Source organism: Oryzias melastigma, linkage group LG13 (assembly GCF_002922805.2).
Source record: "Oryzias melastigma strain HK-1 linkage group LG13, ASM292280v2, whole genome shotgun sequence".
In the NCBI taxonomy this organism is placed as follows: domain Eukaryota; kingdom Metazoa; phylum Chordata; class Actinopteri; order Beloniformes; family Adrianichthyidae; genus Oryzias; species Oryzias melastigma.
The window spans coordinates 12,573,159-12,594,929 of record NC_050524.1 but is presented as its reverse complement, the minus strand read 5'-3'; the positions used below and the strand labels follow the sequence as shown (position 1 = coordinate 12,594,929).

The window sequence follows — 21,771 nt, the reverse complement described above, 5'->3', positions numbered from 1 at the left end:
CATTTAGTTAATCTTTTTTGTTGAAATATTTGCCATTATGTTATGTCACTTTTAGTCAAACTAAATTCATCTTTACAGAAGGAGGTTGGAATTTTGGTTTCAGATCCAGCCCGCTAAGATAAAGAAGTAGATGGAATCATTGAGTTTGCTTTTGTGAGCTTAGCAAAATTACTCAATTAAGATAATAACATTTTTTAAACTGACAATAACCTTTCAGGGGGTGTGGGATGGTCCAATATTGATTTCCAGAAGTGTCTTTTAAAAACACATTGCAGGGACTTTTATCTTGTCTCCTGACAGAATTTTTGCAATATTAGATGCCGTAATTTCTTTTAAGGGTCTGTTTTAAATGAATTAAAATACCCTTTTGTGATAAAATACATTACAGCTTGTGCTGAGAGTATCAGAAAATTTGTATGACTGCTGTCATTTGTCATATTTCAAGTAGTAGTCTGTTATTCTGTATTCAGTGCACACAAGCTGTAGTTTAAACAGGGTCATCCAAAACCTGAGAGCTAAAATATTATGTACAAAAACCACTGCATGCAAAATGTCACTTTTAAGTTTTTGTTACCACGAAACATTTTGAGAAAACTAAGTTTGCAACCGGATTTGTTTAAAAAAAAAAGAGTAAAAAATTAATCTGCATAAAATATATTTTTATACAATTATGACAATGATAAAAATCAACCATTTAATGATATTTTTTGGTATTTTTGAATAATATACATTTAATAAATTGACAATGCTGGTACCATCAAAGGTTGTCTTTAAAGTAAACTGTAATTATAAAGTTTGGATGCACTGACGACGCCTTTAAATGTTGTTAACTCTTTAAAACAAAACAGCTGAAGATTATGTGACCATGTGTGACCAGAAAGACTGTGGTACCAGAAGTATGAAACAGGAAAATAATATATTAAAATAGCCCCAAAAAGTTGCAAAACTTTTCTTTAATAACAAATTTTTTTTGAAAATACACATTGTGATATCACAAATCGAATTATAAACCCTGAAAGATTCAGTCCATTTCTCTGCAGTCGTTCTACTAAGCCTTCCACCCAGCTGAGGGAGGGATCAGAGAAAAATAGGCCACAGAAATCTGTTCTCTGCCACTTCACACTTCAAGAGTACTTTCATGAAATGATCAATACTTTCACCTTGTTCTTCAATATGTTTTCAAAATTCCATGCGTGGATTTTCCAATGAGAAGGAGCACCTGGAAAGTGGAGATATGCTGCCCTCACTTGTTAGAAATACTCCATTACAAGTGAGGTCCTGATGCCAAATATTCCCCCTTTTCTTGTGGGATTTTTCTTTTTCTGTATCTCTAGATGGCAGCACATCTCCTAGTAATGTTTTACATAAGCAGATACAAAAAAAAAAAAAACGACTTATAGCTGTAAGTTCCTCCATTTTATGGCTTTTTCGTGCTGAAATATACAGTCATGAAGTGGGTTACAACCATCTTTAGCTTCTATGACTTCGCCACATTTATGCAGTTATATCCACTGTGGTCTTCACTTCTTCTGGCTGTCTATGTTAAAGATGAACTGAATTCTTTGTGGGCTCTTGGTGACTGTTGGTCTGTGGTCGCAGAGCATTCCTCCTGTGTTCTGGGTTATGTTGATGAGGTAGTGGCGAGGTCCTGTCGCTCGTCTGGCAAGAAAACACTTGACTATAAGCCTTCTTTGTGCTTGAAGTTGGCTGAAGTCGTAGAATGACATCTGGCAGTGACACCTCATGTCTCCAGCGGTGACGACAGGCCAGCGTTTTGTTGATTTAGGGAAAAACGATATCTTTATGTCTCAGACAATAAACAGATTTGACATTACATTTCCTTTTTTTACTAGCTCGTAATGAACATCCCCCAAAAAATGTCGGGGGATGTTTGTGTGTGGTTTGTATGTAAGCTCAGTCGGACTCCTCCAGACTTCTGTCTTTGCAGATTAATATCAGCGGCCTACAAAGAAGCCTTGTGTGCCTTCCAGGACAAACTCTCAGGACAATGAGCCCACTGTGTGACAACACCAATTCCCACTGAAGCTAAATGAGACACACCTTCTAGTCCGAGAAGAGTTCACAAAGCTCCGTCTTTCTGCAATAAAGGTGATTGTGGGAATATGTAGCCTGATCTCAAAGGTTATCTCACAGTCTTTTTACAGGGAAAACCGCAGTTTTGAATCACACTGTTGAAAAAATGTAATTCAAGTTGGGTAAATTCAGACGGAAGAAGCAAGAGCCATAAAACTTTTAAAAAATGTCCAATTTTTGACGTTGTCATCAACACCCGACTTTGTCTTTAAAAGCAGATGTTTTCCAGTCTCTGATGTTTCAGAGCGCGTCTCCCGAGTTCTTCCTTCTGTGCTTTTATTCTATGACCCAAAAACTAACGTTCACGTCATACTGTGACTTCTAGATGGATAGATGGATAGACTGATAGAGAGTGAGCGATGGATAGACAGAGAGTGAACGGTAGATAGAGATAATGAGTGGTGAGTATGTAGGTGTGAGTGCCACTGAGTGCACTTGTATGGTCATGCCTTTGACCAGTCCGATATGAAGAGGGAAAGAGGAGAAATGCTCTAAAATAGAAGGTAGAAAAATGCAGCAAACTCTCAAACTTTCACTTTCTATTGTCATTGCTCGGATTTGTATTTTTTTTAAGGAGAAAAATATTTATCTTTTTTTTTAGGATTTTGTATGAACTTGTATTCGGTGCTGTCAAAAGTAAATAAGTTACACTTGCTAAATACAGAAAAGTTTAACACTGTTATGAATTCACTATTTGTAAAGATTTGAAAGTCCCTTTTATAAGTGAATGGCTCAATGGCCCCAAAAATAAATAAAGTGTACTTTTCTGAATGTTAAAGTGAGATTTTGCAGCTATTGCTGAGTTTTAATCAAAATGAAACTGGATCAAATGAGTCTTAGAATTTAAGGTTTCTGACCTCTGCATTAGCCCACTAGTCTGTCGCCTTTGTCTGTTTTTCTTTGAATGTCAGAGCAACTCAAGCCTTTAAACCCCAAGGAACAACCACATTAAAAAATATATGTAGTTTTATTGTGCATGTACTCAAAAAAGTAGTTGTTGATTTCTGGAACTGAAGGTACTCTATCAGAAATGTCTATAAATGTATGAGTCTTTCCTACAAATATGGCACAACTGCTAATAAATAACACAAACCCAATATTAAAACTTAACCACAAACTACTGTTTCAAAAATCTTCAATCAACAAACTGTTATTTAATTTTGTCTTCTTACAGACCAATTTCAATCGTATTTTTATTGTAAACGAGTTCCCAGTGGTCTTTTGATTATGCTTATGCCACTTTTAGGCAAAATAATTTTAAAAAAGTCTTGTTTTCTAGGACATACTTTCTGCAGAGCTGTAGGCTTCACTGATAGTATGGAAGTAAGCCTTTGCTGATATCCCATCATCCCTTTTTCTACACTCCCTCCTGTTAGCTTACAGCCCCTCACAACCCAAAGCTAACATTAGCAGTGCAACAAAAATGGCGAGCAATATTGGAGCTATCCGGCCGTCCAGTTTTGAGCCAGGTGTACATGGATCTAGACGTCTACAAGTGGATGCATCAGAACGCAGCGAACGGGGACACTTGGCCTGCCCGTCGTAGTTTTTGCGTCCAACTGAGAGCTTTTTCAAATGGGAATTTTTCATCTCGATTTGAAAAACAAATACACAGAAATGCAGTTTTAGTCTTAAATTATATTATAAATGTCTTCCGTTATGAGAAAAATGCTACAAGAACATGCTAATAATATGATTTTCATTGGAGTGGCTCTTTACGATAAAAGCTAATATTTTAGCTAACCCTGGACACACATTGTCATAAGGCTCTCCAGTTAAGCAAAATTACCTAATGTGGAAATATAACCAAAATGTGATGTCCATGCATGTGGACGCTAAGTCTTAAGAGGTCAATAAGTCAACAAGAAAAAGCTTTCATTTACAGTAATGACCTTGACTGAGTCTAAAGTGAGTTTTTGGACTTTATGTAAAGTTGCAGCTCCTGTACTGACAAGCTGCATACCAAAAAGAGCTAATGGTTAGCATTGTAATCTCACAAGAGCAAGTTTTCAGGTTTCTGACAGAATATTCTGAGTTTGTATGATTTTCATGTTTACATCTATAATAGCTTCAATGTCTAAATACATGTATGTCAGGATGACATGACATCCCAAACTACATTAGCATCCACGTTTGCCTTTTTTCTATTTTGTGATGGACTCACTGTCTGTCTTGGGTGTACCTTGCCTCATGACAGCTTGGATGGAAAAAATGATGGATATAGTTCCTACCCAAGTAATCTCTTTTTCTCCCTGACGCTGAAGCACAAACAACAGTCGCACCTCTCCCCTTTTCCCTGCAATTGAGCAGACTTTCTTGTGCCTGTTTTCTTTTCTCCTTCATTTCTAAACCGTTATTTTTTTTCAGAATTTGTTGGGAGAAGAAAGTGTTGTGTGCACCTTTTTTAGGGCCACAGTCAGGGGGTCGTGTATTTGGGGAGAATTGCTGCAAAAAGCTTAACTGCGGTAAATAAGCACAATTTTCACCAAATGCAATTCCAGCCAGCCCTCAGATTGATTTGAGTGCAGATGCACTCTGGGTGATCAGCACTGGAGTATGATTTGTCCTTGTTGACAGCGTGATCCCTCTCCTCTTGTACTGTTTTTCTTCACCTGTTTTCTTGATAGCTAAAAATGAATTCATGAGATCCGGTTTGGTTTGTGGTGGAATGAAATCTGGCAGCACTATTGTAACAGCTAAATTACTAAAAACAATCATAACATTTTTTATTGCCTGACTGTTTTTTAAACATAAAAGAAAGTAATTTAGTTTACTTTTTTTTTATTTCTAGCTTGAATAAGCTCAAAAAAGAATTTTCAAGATTCAAACAGTTTGTGTTCTTTGCTGATTGTCAAACTAAGTTTTGTCATGACCTGATGAAGTTAGCATAAAGATGGAACAACTTAAATAACCAAATATAAACTTTTTGTTTTAAAGACCCAGTCCTCTTATATATATTTCTTGCGTAATTGTTCCCAGTAATCTTTTAACTATGATTATGCAGTTTTTAGCTTAAATAACAAAAAAGCTGTATCATTTTTTTCAGACATATTTTCTGGAGAGCACCAGAAGTTCATTAGAAATTAGTGTAGAAGTAAGCCTCAGCTAATATCCCATCATTCCTTTTGTTACACTCTCTCCAGGTAGTAGAGGGCCTCCCTACAACCACAAGCTAACATTGGAGGTGCAACAAAAATAAGCAATATCAGAGCTACCCAGCCTTATGGCTTAGAGCCAGATGCCAGCGCAGACAAGGAAAATTGATTATTTATTGTATATATTTGTCTGTAAGTGAATGTATCAGATTGGAGCGGAACATCTAATAGATTTTTCAAAAAGCGGGTTTTTATCTGCTCTTGATCTACCACAATTTGAATAAAGAAATACTCAAAAATGCAGTTTTAAGATCAAATTCATTTATGTATTTCGTCCATCATGAGAAAAATGCTTGTTAAAGGACTTGTTAAAAACACAATTTCCATTGGAGTAGGTAGAATTCTTGTACTTTTTAGAGGCAGTTGTCCTTTTTATCATTTTTTTATGAGTTCCTCGTCAGGGATTTTGGGCTTCAGTAATCTATATGAAAGTGCACTCTAAATAACAAGTGTTTAGATACATATACAAAAAATGTCCAAAAGGAGATCATTTTTATTCTATTTTGCAATGGACTTTTTAAGAATTAATCCATCCATTTATCCATCCAATCGACTCATTGATGCATTATTCAAAATAACATTTTAGCCCTTGTTAATAAGACAAATAATCATTTATTTGTTTATTTTACAATTAAATATGAAATATTTTAAATTACACTGGATCCATTTAGACAGTAAAACTGGGAATCATCCAAATTACAATACATCTACAATCACACCCTTCACAGCTTCAAATAAGGTTCAACATTATTAGTTTAGAGTTTGCAAACTACAGGAATTGTCCATGTTTATGTCTATGCTGATGACACATTTCTTTCAGCATGTTTCTGTTTGTATAATTTTCCATTTTCACCACAAATAAGATAAAATGATGCCTTTTATAAATTTCAGTTACTTTAAAAATAAGTAAAAACTTAAATGTCTGATTTTCAAGACTCTTCAATACTTCCTCACAGGAAACATTCTCATCTGATGATTATATGATCCAGTTTGTTGGCTGCAGTAATTTGCTGACTAAAGCTAAATCAGCTTTCTTCAATGCAATGAGTCTTCACTGACACATACTGCTAACAAGCTCCAGGTCAAAATGTCAGCCCTCCCAATTACGGACAATGGAGATGCTAAATAAAGATCAGTTTCAAAAACCATTTCGCACGAACTTGATACCATTTAATAGCCTGTCATCCTGTCACTGAAACCCATTACAAAACTCAACATTGCTGTCTGCATTCACTGTTTAACTAGCCTTTTTATTTTAGTTTTTCACTGTTTTTTTTGACAAACACATAGGTTTCTATTTGTTTGGAAAATTCCAAATGCCAAAACTCCACCTTATCTGTGTGTTGCTCAATATTCACAGCAGCACTCACCCCCTCCATTCTAGTCCTTTCATTAATCTACCCATCCCTAAAGCCCACACAGTCTCAGGACAAAGCTCATCCTAATTTTCTCCTGCAAGTGATCTTAATATTTCACAATAGGCATTCAAATTGATCCTATTTCAATCTTTTAAAACATTGGTGTGAATACCCTACACAGATTGTTGCACTTGTTTATATTTTTGCAGCATATACTATCACCTATGAGAGTGAATGTAAACAAGCCCAGATTTAACCAGCCTCACAATGGGATGCAGGTAGATTATCAGCAGAGGGGCAAGTCTGTGTGTGCTGAAAAGTTGGGGTGTCATATCCCTCTGAGCCCCTAAAGTCCATAGAAAACAATGCCTTTACTATATCAGTTCATCTATTCATTTATCTTTGTCTTATAAGTTTAATGTTGGATGCTCTTCCTGACACTAACTTCTGCATTTACTGGGCTTATGCCATGTTGAGACTAATTTATGTTTTTTTTTGTCAATTTGTCTATTTGTTCATGTATCTGTCCATCCATCCATTTTGTTCTTCTACAGGGGCGGAGCTAGAACATTTTACATGAGGGAGGGTGTCAAAAGGATGAAACAACATTTAGTTTTGATATTGATTTTATTTTATTTAAAAATACATATATTTTTTTGCAGAAGAAGCTTTAATTTATGATTTTTTAAATCTTTGTCAATAATAAGACTAATATTTATTAGGACTGGGTTGATAAAATTGATTAATCAATTTAAATTTAAATTGATTTAAACTTAACAGATCAATAATTGATTTGTAAAATTATACAAATTTTATCTGGTCTTTTATTATTTTTTTTATTTTTTTATTTATTTATTTTTTGTGCTTTGTGTGTGTTTGTCTGTGTTTTTTGTTTAAATGTTATTTTTGTCAAGTGTGGACTTTTGTGAGCCATCACATTTAGGGGGGGCAATCGCATCATTTAGAGGGGCATGGCCCCCTTGCCCGTGCCTATGTCCGGCCTTGAGCGTATTATTATATGTTTAAAGCCTGCTTTTAACCCCCAGATAATCATTATAGTTATAGATTATTAATGTATTTTGTGTCTAAATGTGTAAACTGATAATTGAATTGATAGGATTGAAAGAATAAAAAAAAGAGAAAAAAACTGAATTGAATCAATTCAGGCTCTTGTGAATCAAATCAAATCGTTTCTGGAAATTACTATCGATAACCACCCCTAACGTTGATTCAAAAATTGGAGGTTGGGAGCAAATGTAGGGCCCCCTTTAGCTCCACCCCCTTTTTTAAGGCTTTTTTGGTTGTTTTGTTTTTTGTGTTTTTTGTGCTGGTTGTTTTTTTTTTATTTATTCATTTTTTGTTACATTTTATTTCTTTAGTTAATTGGGGATTTTTGGGGGCCATCACATTTAGGGGGGCAGTCACATCATTTAGAAGGGCATGGGTCCCCTTGCCCATGCCTATGTCCGGCCTTGTGTACATATATATTTTTAATTATTATATGTTTTAACCTAGAATTTTAACCCCTGATGACCCTTGTAAATAGCAATTGGTACTCGTACTATTAATCTGGATAAATAACATGTTAAAAAAAGAAAAGAAAATACTGACATAAATCAAATTAATAATATTAATATTTTAATATAAATTCAAAAACAATAATTCAATAATAATAATTCATATAACTTCTTATTCTGATGCTTAGAAGTAAGAATAATTCTAACATACAGATAAGGTACATTTTGAGTTGCATCCTTAGTGAATCTGGCGAGGAACCCCTCCCATGTGTCCTGCCAAGAATGATAAATATCCGGGCAATTTTTTTGGAGAAAACATGTAAAACCCATGTATTTTAAGATAACTTTCTGTAGGCAAATCCTTATGTAATTCATAGATTTTATTCACCGCATTTTCCACGTCCCCGCGCGGGTTTCCCTGTGCATCCTTTTCATCCCCGCGCACTATTTGCCAGCCTAATCTTCATTGAGTGTGCGGAGTGATCCACTTGTGTGAGAAGGCTCCGCTTGTCAGTCAGACTTTGAACTGAGCACTGGCGCTCATCGCCTGTTTATCTGTGACCGCTGCCTGTCATCGAATACGCTCTCGCTGACACTTATCACCCGAGCGGCTCAGATATTCCCCTAGATTAGGATGAACAGTTGCTGAGCGGGGTCTCGAGGACAGCGCCGTTCCTAGGGGGGGCCGAGCTGAGATTAAACCGTTAGCAACGACGCTTCACCTTACTCGGGAGTTGAGATGGTCCAGACTGGGGATGTTTTTTTAGCCTTGCTTTTAGTAGGCTGTACAGGTAAGCGTTTATTTCTTTAAATATGTTTGCTTGAGCTCTACTACTGCATGTTATACGTGGTTGTGACGTGAATATCCTGAGTATTTGTGTCATTTTTTAAAAATGTGGTCAAGAGCCTGCGGGCGGAGGANNNNCGCAGGCTCTTTTTATTTATTTGGCAGGTGCGTCCGCGGCTGCACTGCGACCGCTGCTAATTAGCTTACTGTTTAAGTAAAGACGTGCTATTTCAGTTGGTCAACGAGCAACACAACGATGCTGCGCGCGTGACAAGGCTGGGCGCTGACTTAGCACTATTCCTGCACAGAATGTGACATGATGCAGTAAGGCGAAACGTGCTTTAAACAAATGAATTTATGTTAGCCGCATTGGTGAAGATTTAGTTGTATGGAAGGGGGCAGTTGCTTTGGATGGGACGTGCTGCTTCTTCTTCTTCTTCTTGTTGTTGTTGGTGATGGTGGAGTGATGCTCAGCGCGCGCGCGCGCGCACGCACTCTCACGCGGTCACTCCCGCACACTAAGCCTCCTGGGTCGTCTCACTATCTCTCCAGTTAAAGGTGTACTGTGCCAAAAATAATCCCGGCGTGCAAATGTGCACTTGCCGCTGCTGTTTACCATCTGCACAAACGATGGGCAAGTTTATTTTCTTTTTTTAATTTTTCTTTTTTTCCTGCATCTCTGGCACGCATTTACAGCAACGCACAACTTCTACTCTGAATCATTTGTTATGTAATGTGGTGCCACGATACATCCTTTTGAAACGAGATCCTCCAAGTTGTTAAACGTGTCCTTATGTAAGTCTAACTAAGGTGTGAAACCACATTTTAATGCTGTCCCCACACAGATGTATTTTAATATGAAGCTGCAGTAATTTGCCGTGTGAGATGCTTGTTTAAAGGCAGTGTTCTTAACTACAGTAGCTTCAGGATTTTCTGTGGGATAGCCTCTTAATCCCTCATGTGCAATCCGATGTGCAGGGGTGTTCCTCAGGCAAGACAAGAACATGAGGTGGGAGTAGAGCTTTCTCTGCATTGTATAAACACTCTTATTGCTTCTATTTTCCTGAAACATCAAGCAAAACATATTCAAGAATTATGCATTTAATGTTTACATTTTTTATTTTTTATTTTGTAGGATTGGTCTATTAAACACCAAGTTTTAATACTTTTGTAAGGCAATTTTATTGGGTATAGTTGGTTACTTTTCATAACAAAGTTTGGTTTGTATAAAAAAAGCCAGAAAACCTGTTATCAGCTCATTTTTTGGGGAAAATACTTCATGTTTTTAAAGGCCCACTCCAATGAAAATAGTCTTTTTGTGTGTGTTTTTAACCTGTTCTTGTAGAACTTGAATTAATTTACAATTAAAACTTCGTCTCTGAGTGTTTCTTAATTCAAATCATGTTGGATCTGAAAATCGGATGCTCGAAAATGCTCAGACTAAATGGGCGTGGCGAAATCTCCTCTCCCAGTCACGCTTAGGTGTGCGAGACATGAGCATTCAACACTTGTGCTGTAACAAATTGCAATTCTAGCTCAAAACTTTGACTGGATTGATCCAATATTGCTTGTTATTTTTGTGCCGCTTATATTAGCTTGAGGCACTGTCGGACTTAGCAATTTGGGGGCAATTTGGGCAAACAATAAGATGGTGTCCTCTGCAGTGGTTTTATTTATCATACCCAGGGTAAAACATTCGTACCGTGTTCAATTTCTTTAATTTGACAAGTTTGACTAAAGAAGGCAAAAGACAGAAAAATACTTGAATGATGAAATAAAATTACAAAATATTTCCTTTGATTCCATTCTTCTTTTTTCTGTTGTGTTTTTCTTCCTGCACTTTTGGAAGTGTAGCAACCTTTTTGTTTTGGCTTTTTTTTTTGCTTTGTCATTTTTCACAACTGGTTGACTGCCTTTTCCTTCTTTTCTATTCAAACTCTTGTAATTGTCTCTTTCTGCTAGCTAACTTGCTGTTGGTGGAGTAGTCCATTGCTGCAGATTAATGGGGAGGACAAAAGACTTTCACATGGGCAGTCCTATGCCACCATAGATCATGAACGTCCATGTTTTCCTTGTCTGAGCTGGAATATGGCTCAAAACTGTACTGCTGGATTACTCAGATATTGAAAACCTATATAAATTTTAGGTTGGGGTGTTAAGGGCTGTGAGCTAGCAGGAGAGCGTATAAGAGTTCTCTGTAACAGGGAGGAGACGGTCCCTCCTAAATGTTACAGATTAATTTCTAATAAACTACTACTGCTCTGCAGAAACTAAACTGACACAGTTTTTTAAATGTTGGCTGAAAACTGCTATGTCATGCTTGAAAGACCACAGAGAACATTTTAAAACAGATGAAAAGATGATCGGAGTTGGTCTTCAAGCTACTTCAGAGCATATTTCTTGTCCATGATTGGTGTAGTTGCAGCAGACTTTTGGTAAATGCTCTTTTGACTAAAGCACAAGCTGATTTTGTATATGCTTACCCACTAAAATGACTGAATTCCCAGAAACGGACATGTTGTTAATTAGGTTAATGAATTTCAATTCTCTTGTGACGGCTATCCAGCTGCATTTTGGTAATGAACCAATTTGTTTCTCACATAGCATGTTTGCTATCTTGCAAGCTAAAAGACGTGTTGCAAGCCAAGTGTTGTTTGGCTGCTGACCAACAGTGTAGAAGTCTCTTCTCTTTACAGGCTATTTCTATTCACCGGATGATCCAACCCCCTGGAATATATCACTTTGTTTTTTCCCCTTCAGGTTAAGGGAAAGCTTTAGGGGTGTATCTTATTTCGTATATCACAATAAGATGCATTCCTTCTTTTTTTAATGAAAAGTTTTGTTAAAAATTTAGAATTATTTTGTTTTTGTGAACTCTAAATGCAACCATGAAAATATAAGCAGAAGAGAGCATTTTGTATTCTGCTTTAAGAAAAAAAAAAGGATGCAGAATAGCAGGAGAGAGATTTATTTTCCTGTCAGTGCATGTAATGTAAAAAGGTTTTGTAAAAATAGATTTTTGGGGCAATGGGTACACAAATGTTGCCACTAATAATGATGTTTTGAGCAATAAGTAATGTAATTTAAGGTTAAAAAGTCAAACTGTGCATCATATATGCTGAGAGCGTTATTTAGAAAGGATTAACGCTGTTATCTGTACGAGTATTGATCCTCTTTTAGGTAATACCAGTGTTTTCAATTGCTTTTCAGAGATGAAATATGGTCTGATAGAAACTATAAAAGATGTGATATGAGAATGTAAGCCCTCAACGTGTAGACCGATAAGAGAATTATATTTCTGCTTTTCACCGTACGGTTCTTTTGAGTTGAGGTTTGTCAGGTAGATTTTCTTACAACGTCCGTGTTACATCATTAGCGCTGTGGGAATTATGACATAGTTTCATGCTGGTCTGTATGCACAGTGAGATGGAAGCACGACTTACTGCAGGCAGACTCATGCAGCCTCACTGCAAATGCTTCGTCAGAATGGAAACCAGCTGCGATAACTTCAAGTCCAGAAGCACCATCTAGATAAAGTTGCCATTTTCAATCATTTACACATTTTTTGGTACAGAAATGGCTGTTTGTTTATTGAAAATATATCCACAAAAAGTCTTATTTTTAATCAAATTCCTTGACAGTTTCGGTGCTTCTTTGCAGGCGGATGATAATGAGTTAGTCACGAGTTCTGGGATTTAACAAGTTATCAGGACCCATAGTATCACACTCAAAACCTTGCAGACACGCATAATTAATTAGAGCTGAAGCTCATGCTTAATTGCATTGATGGTTAATGTTCATTTTTTTTTTTAAATTAAAGCCAATAGTTTAGTATTAGACCTTTTTTCTTGTGAATCTGTTAGGATACACAAAGACCCCAAAGTCTAACAAACTTGGGTTTTCAAAAGTAACGACATCATTTTGTACGTGTTAAAATCCCATTTATTTGCTTGTATATGTAAAATGAACAGAGATTAAGAGGATTATGTAACTGTAACTGTTGTTATGCGTTTTGCTAATCTTATCATCTATGCCAAATGTAACAGTTATGATATTAAAGAGGTTAAATTTCTTTGATATTGATGAACAGAATTATTTCACAAAATATATTCTAGATTAATTGGCACCAACATTTAATATTCCTGGAAAGCTTTAAAAAAATATACCCTGTCAAGATTGAGGCTAGAGGATACCAATCTTTAGATTTAGTTTTCTTAAAATTCTGAGCCCGAATTGTTTCTTGACTTTCTGCTTTACCACATTTTTTCTTAATGTATACAGTTTGTGATGCAGTGCCACTGTAGCTGTGTGATATATATATATATATATATTTATGATTTCCACTACAGATGCCAAGCATGTTTGTGTGCTGGCCAGGAACGATTGGTTCAAAACTGCTGCCTGTAGAGAAATGCATCTGTAATGTGTTGCCAAATTGGTCCATAACTTCTGACTTTGAAAAATGTTTTTGAAGATTTTCCCATCTTTCCAAACATTTAACCTCACAATACCCACTCCCAAGCCTGTCATAGATGACTAATGAATGCAAACTGTAACAAATGATGGATTTGGAGAATTTCTGTTTTAATGACTATCCATTGCTCTATTTTTCCTATATTTTTTGGTTTAAGTCAGTAGTCTTTTAATTGCTGCTGTTTTACCTTGAAAAACAATTTGAAAATGTTAGGATCAGACTTCTCCAGTTCTTATATTTTAAGGTCCTCATCCATATTTAGGAAGGAGACGGAGGAGGTTTCTGCTCCAGCCAGGACTTGACTCTGTTGATGGGTAGTGGAACAGACAGATCCAGGTCTGAGAGGGTTCAGAGGAGATTCATTGCCTAAGGATGCTAAAGAGATGACATTACATGTGCACGTGACCCTTTTTTTTGGGACTGCAGGAAGAACATAAACATCCTTTCCTGGGGGTTTGCTAGCAGAGGAGGCACAGGCTGTGGGATTAGCAGCTGTTTCATAGTGATTAGCCTCTGCTGTGTTAGTATCTTTATACCATTCACGGGGTTTAACTCAACATATCAAGGACTGATATTCAAAATTAAGACATTAAAATGGGGAAGAACATAAAAACTTGGTAATTAAACGGAGTTGGCAGGCTTTAGAAACATGCCTGCAGTCCTGCTTAGTTTAAACTATGCAGGGTGCAGTCTTAATTGAAAATCTTCTCAGATCTTGAAAGTAACGTGCCCTTGTCATCCTTTTAAAAAGTGAAAATGATGGAAAAAGAAAGCACTGATTGTACTGTCCTATTGGACATATAGCTAAATACTGAAAAATGTTTAGCTCATAATCGACTCCTTTGTTGTTCAAAACATTTTTTATTAAAGTGTCACACAGGCTGTCTGTGTTCCTTAAATCTTTGTTATTCCGGCCTTACTTCCATCAGCTTTTAAACCTTTTTACTGAAAATGGGATTTGTTATTAATTTAGCCCCCTGATGTTGTTTTTTAATTGAGCCTTTGATTCAAATTATTTTACACATTTGTTAAAAGCACTGAAATAATGACTTCTGATATAGAAATGTATTTGGGAAAATTGTTTTAGTTTTGACTGAAGGGAATCATTTTGTTTGCAGCTACCTTATTCCTTTTACCTTAATCTACATTTATTTTTGTCTTACGTACTTTACCCCTAATTGTTCCCACAGATCTTATTAATGATAGATAATTTCAACATCACTTATTAGTATCATGAAATATAGCTTTCCATCATAAGTTACTGAGACCAATCTTCAGACTTGGTAAAAAAAAAATCTGTTGGTTATAAAATTCTTCGTTGATTGATCACTTTCTCTGTTAGTTTGCAGTGCAAGTTCCACCTTTGAGAGTTTTAATCACAGGATAGGCGATTGATTTTTCTTAATCAAGCTAAATTGGTAATAGAATGGACATTTGAAAAATCAATTGATATTCCATCGATTTGAATTGCAAATCAAATCAGACTTAAAAATTTCAAAATCATGATAGAATTGATGTTATAATTTGGCAGTGATAACTAGCCTTACTGGTTTTATCATGGGTGGTATGATGTAACTCACCCCAAAATTGGGGATGGCAGAAATTGCAGATACACAAATGAAGGTTATATGCAACTAACGTTTTTGACCAGATTCTTAAAATAATACATGACTGTTGTGGCCGTGGGGGCCGCACCAGCATTAGGGGTTTCAGGTGGGCAACCCTTCAACAAGTAGTGTTTAGTTGCGTAAACCCCATGACAGAGAAGCCTCAAAGGCATGCTCCATCGTCCAAAAACCACCTCAGCTTTTTTGTCATCTGTATTCCCAACTCTATCAACAAAAACTACCAATCAGCAGTAACAACCAGCTACTATCCTTACAACCCTAATGGTTATTGCGATAAAGAGGAAAAGTAAAGAAAGAGATAAATAATGGAGAGGAATGAAGAGGTAAACATCCCAATGATGGAAGTTTTGGATAGAGCAAACTCTCCCCAGGTGGTTTAGGCTTTTGGCAATGCCAATCACACCAATAAGAAATCAGGAAAAAGAAAAGAAAAGGGGTAAAGGGCGGATTTAGCACACCATCTAAGACATTATTTTAGAAGAAGTGACCCATTTGAAGAAATGTGCAAGAACATGGACAGTACAACATCCTTCTCCTCTCCTCAACACCTCAGTTAAACCACAGAGCCCAATAAAGACACTATCCCATAGAACAATTTAAACATAATTACAGTTTGCTACACCAACTAAAACAGCAAAGCTGAAACTACACATTAGTAGGCCCCTCTTCTTTCTGTCAGGAAAGTTGTTAAAAAGGGGGAACATAAGAAAAAAATTATTGTGTAAATTTAAAAAAAAATATTTGCAACAGTAAAATTATGTAACACGATTAAGGGTAAAATTGGAATGGTTTCAAAACTAGCAAAAAAAGTAAAAAAAAAAAAAAAATACAATCTTGATGACAATTGTGGCATGACAGAGAATGACAGTATAAACGAGGAAAAATTAACAAGTCTTTAGGTATTTTTGATCAACAGTAACAATGTTCAAATGTTGCTCTGTGTTAAGAGTTGATTTTTTTCAAGTTAGCCTTTTTATATTACTTCATTTAAAAATATGCAGATTTTAAACCTTTACCTGTCCACAGCCCATTTAGAAAACGTGTTATTAAAAACATTGATTGTGGGGATTACGACCCCAAGGCAATAAGTATCTGAAAAAGTAGTTTTTTAAATGGATTTAGTCTTGGTTGGGTAGTTAAAGGGTTAAAATCACACCTCAAATTCATTGTTTGTCAAGGTTTTTTTTTCTATCAGTATATGTTGTTTAATTTGTATTTATTTATTTATTTATTTTACTTTCACCCCATGATTCTTTTATACAGTGAAAGGCTGTTTTGTTGCCTTTGCAAATGACTAGATTTGTTTGTGTAGACTTTACCAGCCCTTCTGGATGCATTAGTCTGGAAGTAATGTTGGTTTCTATGTCAGCATGTTATGTGCGGCTGAAATCTTAGCCTATTGGGGAAAAAGTGGTTTTACAGGTTTCATTTGAGTTTTTTTCAGTTTTTTGTATGGATACAATGAAAATGTATGTTAAAAAAAACCCACGTTTTTCTTAATTTATGGATTGACTGATTCCAACATAAAATGTATTTGCACACTTTTCTCTCAAAGCTTGGATTCTATAGTTAAAGTTGTTTTTGTTTTAGCTTTGCTTAGGCCAACAGAAAAATATTATAAGGTTTTTGTGTCTGCTTCAGTGTGAGAATCACTAAAAAAAAAAAAGCCTTGTGACTATAAAAAAGACTTAACACTCATGTCAGAGGTTGCCATTGTAGAGCAGGTGATACTACAAATGTTTTTCTGGAGCAACAACAAAAAGTTTTTTCAGTCTACTTCGTCTCTATAGATTCTCTGTCATCCAGGTTGATTCTATCAAAGTAGTAAGTCAAAAGAAGCAGTGAACTGGTCTTGGCTCTCTTATGGCTGTGTTTCAGAATGGAGAAACTTCTAGGAAATGAGCTAAAGTGTCTTAAATAATACAAGATAAAACAAGTCTAATTGCTTTTTAAAATAAGTATACTTTTCTCTTACAGACGTCTTTTGAGCTCACATCAGATTTACAAAATCGTCAGAAGTTCAACAAGATTTTTAATCCTTTAATGTCCCACTCCGACTATATTTTTTATCTATTGTAGCATTCCAAGGGGTCTTTTAATTATGATTATGCTGTTTTTAGCCAAAATCAAGAAGTTGCATGATCCCTGTTTAAGAAAGTGAGAACATTTCAAGGTTTCACCAGATAATATTCACAATCTAAGTTCAAAGCGGCTGATGAGAAAACTGTGATGACCCAGCATTCAAGGAACCTTTAAACGCATCATTTACACACGAATCTTGGAGATGTGAAGAGTCTCAAATCAGGTTTGTGCATAAATGCTGTTGTGTGTGTATGTGAGTATCAGGCTATTCTTGTGTACTTTTTAAAGATTTGTATGTGCAGTTATTTTTAAGCTGATGTACTTTTAAGTTGTGCATGTGTAAATGATACTTTATATTTTTTTTGTATATGTGAATACACAATTGCAAGTAGGGATGTCTCGATCCGATCACGTGATCGGAAATCGGGCAAGATCATGTGGTTGATGACTCGATCGAAATCGGAGTCCTTTGATATGCATGTTTGATTTATCTGACAAAAGTTTTTATTTTTTTAAATAACTACTGTGGTAATAAAACCAAAAAGGTGATGTCTTAACTTAAAAAAAGAATCAAATAGTTTTTTTTTTAAAATAAACTAATAAATGTTTTTTTTTTTTTTTTTCTTTTTTCAAATAAATGGTTCTCAGCTATTCATGAACACTCATCATCAAATTCATGCTAAAACAAAGTCATCATTCATTTTTAAGAATTTTAAATGAGGACAGGAATCACATTTGGTTAAAAATGTTTAATAGCTCTAAAGATATTAAAGCTAAAGTCACTAAACTTTCTCACATGACTAATTATCACTTTTATAACAAGAAAATAGTTATTTTTTTCCCAGTTTATATTTGCTCTATTTTTACTTGTTCATTAAAGCTACTTCACAGAAGTGTTCTATTTTTGTTTTTAATGATAAAAGAAGATTAAGGAAATATAAATAAGGGACAACACATATCTGTTTATTCAATTTGTTCATGTTTTAAATGTGTTACAAAAAGAATCGGATCGAGACTCGGTATCGGCAAATCCACAAATCAAATGACTCGGAATCTGATCGTGCCCAAAAAAACCTGATTGGGACATCCCTAATTGCAAGTACACACAGATACACAAAAAATGTTTTATATGAGTTACAAATTAAGAATTACGCACACACAAATCCAAAAATACACTCAAATAGGTAGACACAATTTACAAATCAAGAATTGCACACACACACAAATAAAATAATACTCTATTCTCTCCATACTTTTCTTCACGTCAGTATCAGCTGATTTACATTAATTACACAAATGGTTGATGACTTCCGGTAGTTTAAAGAATGTGTTTTTAGGTGTTTGCCGGCAACATCTCCACTTCAATTCAAAAGTTTCAATTCATATTAAAGGCTCTGAGCTGTTTGGATCTTCATAATTGTTCAGCTAGGTCTTGCATTCCATTGGCTGGTCAATTTTGACAGGATTATCTCACACAGAAACCAAGCAAAAGCAGAAAAAATATCAGAGTTCAAAGGTTTTTAAAGAAAGCTGGTGCAGTTAAGCACAAAGAGAAAGGTTTGAGCGTGAGGACAGAAATTCTGGGGAGGAAGCACACATTCAAAAGCACAAATACAGATTTTAGGCTTAAACAGAGCAGATCTGAATGCAATCTGGGACATTTTGAATGTGAATAAAATATTTTAAGAGGAAACCCAACAGCATGTTAAGATAGCATTGGTAAAATGTGGTCTAAAATGTTGAAACTGTGCCCTTTGTGTAGTGGCGAGTTTTTTACAAGACGCAAGTATGAATTTCCGATATGAATTGTCTGATTGAAATAGAAAGAGGCTAATCTGACATGACGCTGCCGTTGCATGCTGCTACTGGTTTGGAGTGAATTGGGGGTTAGACGAGGCCCCGTGTCTGATTTAAGAAAATGAGCGTCTTATCAAAGCTTTATTAAGTAACATGCTTTTGGCTAGGATTTTGCTCTCAGTTTCTTTCATGTACTGTGAAGGGCAGACAGCGTGTGTCCCTTCATGCATGCATGCACATCATGGAGGAGTCATTACTGGAACACTATAGAATGCATCAACATGCATAGAACTGTAGGGATTTGGATTGCTGTGCCTTGGGCCTTTTTTTTACCACAAGCAGTCACTAGCTTATTTAGCTGCATTAATCATTGCTTGGCGCTTGAGAATACCACTGTTTCATCATCTGTTAGATTTTGGCAGACGTTAATGTATTTGGGTGTCCTGCTAAAGAATTATTATTGTGCGGGAATTCCTGAGCTTTCTTAATAAACAGATTTTAAGCCCTCTGTTTGGATTGATTTCTAGTTTTAAAGCTATACTTGGCTAAAGATGGCACTAACCAGCCAAAGAAAATATATAATCTGAAGACTCTTTTATACTGGCACTTCATTTCAGTTTTGATTTCATTTCAGTCTTGACGAAAAATAATATTGATTCAGACCAAATGTATACTTCTGAATATCTGACAAACAAAAATGTGAATTCTCTGAGTATATTTAACATTAAAACATATAATCTAGGTAAGAATTAATGGCAAAAACATACTTATAAAAAAATGTCTTTAGGGATTTTTTTTCTCTCAATTAAAAATATTCTTTAATCCTGAGAAAAATCCTAAAATTTAAGTGACACAGAGAGATGGCCCACAATAAAAGTTATACTGATATTATATTATTAGTTATACTTTGCTCAGCTAATAAAAAGCCTATGATTATAACTGCAGAAAGATTGGATTTTCTTTTACATTCATATATGCTATTCCTTTCAATTTTTATAGCCTGATAAAACTTAGAATTTTATTTATAATGTAAGAATCAAAAAGTCAGACATAACTGTTTCCATTTGCTATCGGGGCCCCTTGAGGTAAAGTTGCTTTAAATGCCTCACAACCCCCCAACACATTCAGCTCAAACTGTGGAGTGACGGATGAAGAGGCTAAACATAAATTAAATAGTGTTGCTTTTGTCTTTCTGGTTGCTGGATGATTAATTCATCCTAAGTGGATGAATGAAATTGTACCCACTCGTATGTCCTGGCCAAACATGAACTCCAGTTTTTTTCTTAAAAGTGCATATCAGGTTCAACTGCTATCTAACTAAGAATAAAACTATAAAGTATATTGACAAGTTCACGTAGGTTAAGCTACAATTTAGAGTATAATAAATAGTTTCTACAAGTAGTTTCCATTTGAAGATGTGTTACATTTTATTTGAGTTATTCTATTTTTCAGGCTAAAAGGATGAAGTAGTTCATTGATTCTGTTGATGGTTCATTTTTAAAAATCTAATTAGGTTATTCTATTCAAGCAAAATCTCCTGGGAAGAATTAGCAGCTATGGCTGTATCAGATCCATTCACCATGCTCAATCTACTTTGAAATGATGGCAGTGATGACCACATACCACTTAGGGTTCTCTTGACCCTAAGCATATTTCTTTTCAATTTACGAATTTAACTTTTAACATTTAGTATGACTGGGGTTAACAATCGTGTTTTCATTTCTGCAAGCACAATTAGAGTTATTTTACACCCCAGTAACAGAGATGATTTAGAAAGGAAATCAGTGGAGCAACATGAAAGCTAGCAGCAGCAGCAGCTCAGCTCCTGCTAAGTCTGTGTAGCTGCCGTCAAGAGTTTGCCCTTATATTCATAAATTAACACAATGCATTACCAGCCTTTTTAGACTATTTGGCTAAACATTCCTGTACTTAATGGGAAATTGACATCATACTGTCAGTTTTAACATAAAACTGTCTTGAGATTTTAACATCAAATTGATAAAAAAAAAATATTTGTTATATGTTTCTTTCTTTCTTGGCCTATTTATTGTCAGTATCCTCAATTCACCAATATACACGTTTTCATGTGTCATAGAGTATGACGAGGTGCAGTGGGACCCACAAATAAATGTAAGAAGATCTAAAAAAAAAAAAAGCTTAATGCATATTCTTGGTTTGTTTGTTTGTTTATTTCAATTTCTTATAAATCTTTCCCCCAAAAACATAAATATGGGTACATTTTACCAGAAAATGTAAGGTTTGTTCATAATGAATGTACATTTTTCTTTCAGTTAATGGAAGACTACTAGCTGTGCGCTCAGCTTGCTTTAATAGCCTTGGAGGAGTCCTAATTAACCAGACAGAAGTGTAATTGTATGATGTTGTAGTACTGTATATGACCTTTTGTAAAACTTTGGCTACTATGGTGCTCCTTCATTACACTGGTATCTTTGATACTCTGAATGAAGTGCAAATGACTGACTTTGAGTATTCCAGGTTTACATGTTAAAAAAGTGATCACTAGAGACTTGATGGCAGGAAGTATGTCTAAACCCATTTCAGATCTGTTAGTTTGTGTTCAGAACTGATAAATCTGAAAGATTGGCAAATAGTAAAAAAAAACAAAAAAAAACTGTTTTTTCCAAATCAAAATTTATATTTTTATCTAATTCAGAGTTTGTAATTTGTAGGAGCAATGTTTTTTCTTTAAACTGTTGTCTACCATATCCTTCCACAATATAAATGTATTAAAACACCTTGCAAAGCATTTCAAATGCAGTTTCTGATAATATTTTAGATCAGGGGTCTCAAACTCGCGGCCCGCGGGCCATCTGCGGCCCGCAGGATGATAATTTGCGGCCCCCGTCTTCATATGAAAG

The 21,771-nt window shown here is 35.4% G+C and overlaps 1 protein-coding gene across 12 annotated transcripts in view; it reads left to right on the top strand.

Moving 5' to 3' along the window:
- The first annotated feature begins 8,541 nt into the window (after positions 1–8,541).
- The window catches only part of ncam1b (neural cell adhesion molecule 1b), an 84,402-nt gene continuing 71,172 nt past the window's right edge, over positions 8,542–21,771 (top strand). For 3 of the 12 annotated variants that reach the window (XM_024277571.2, XM_024277572.2, XM_024277568.2), the window contains exon 1: positions 8,544–8,915. In XM_024277571.2, coding sequence (XP_024133339.1) covers positions 8,864–8,915 — 52 coding nt within the window. In that variant the 5' untranslated portion in view covers positions 8,544–8,863. Of the gene's footprint in view, positions 8,916–21,771 lie in introns of all 12 variants that reach the window. The other 9 variants (XM_024277567.2, XM_036214978.1, XM_024277566.2 and 6 more) reach the window with 8 other exon arrangements.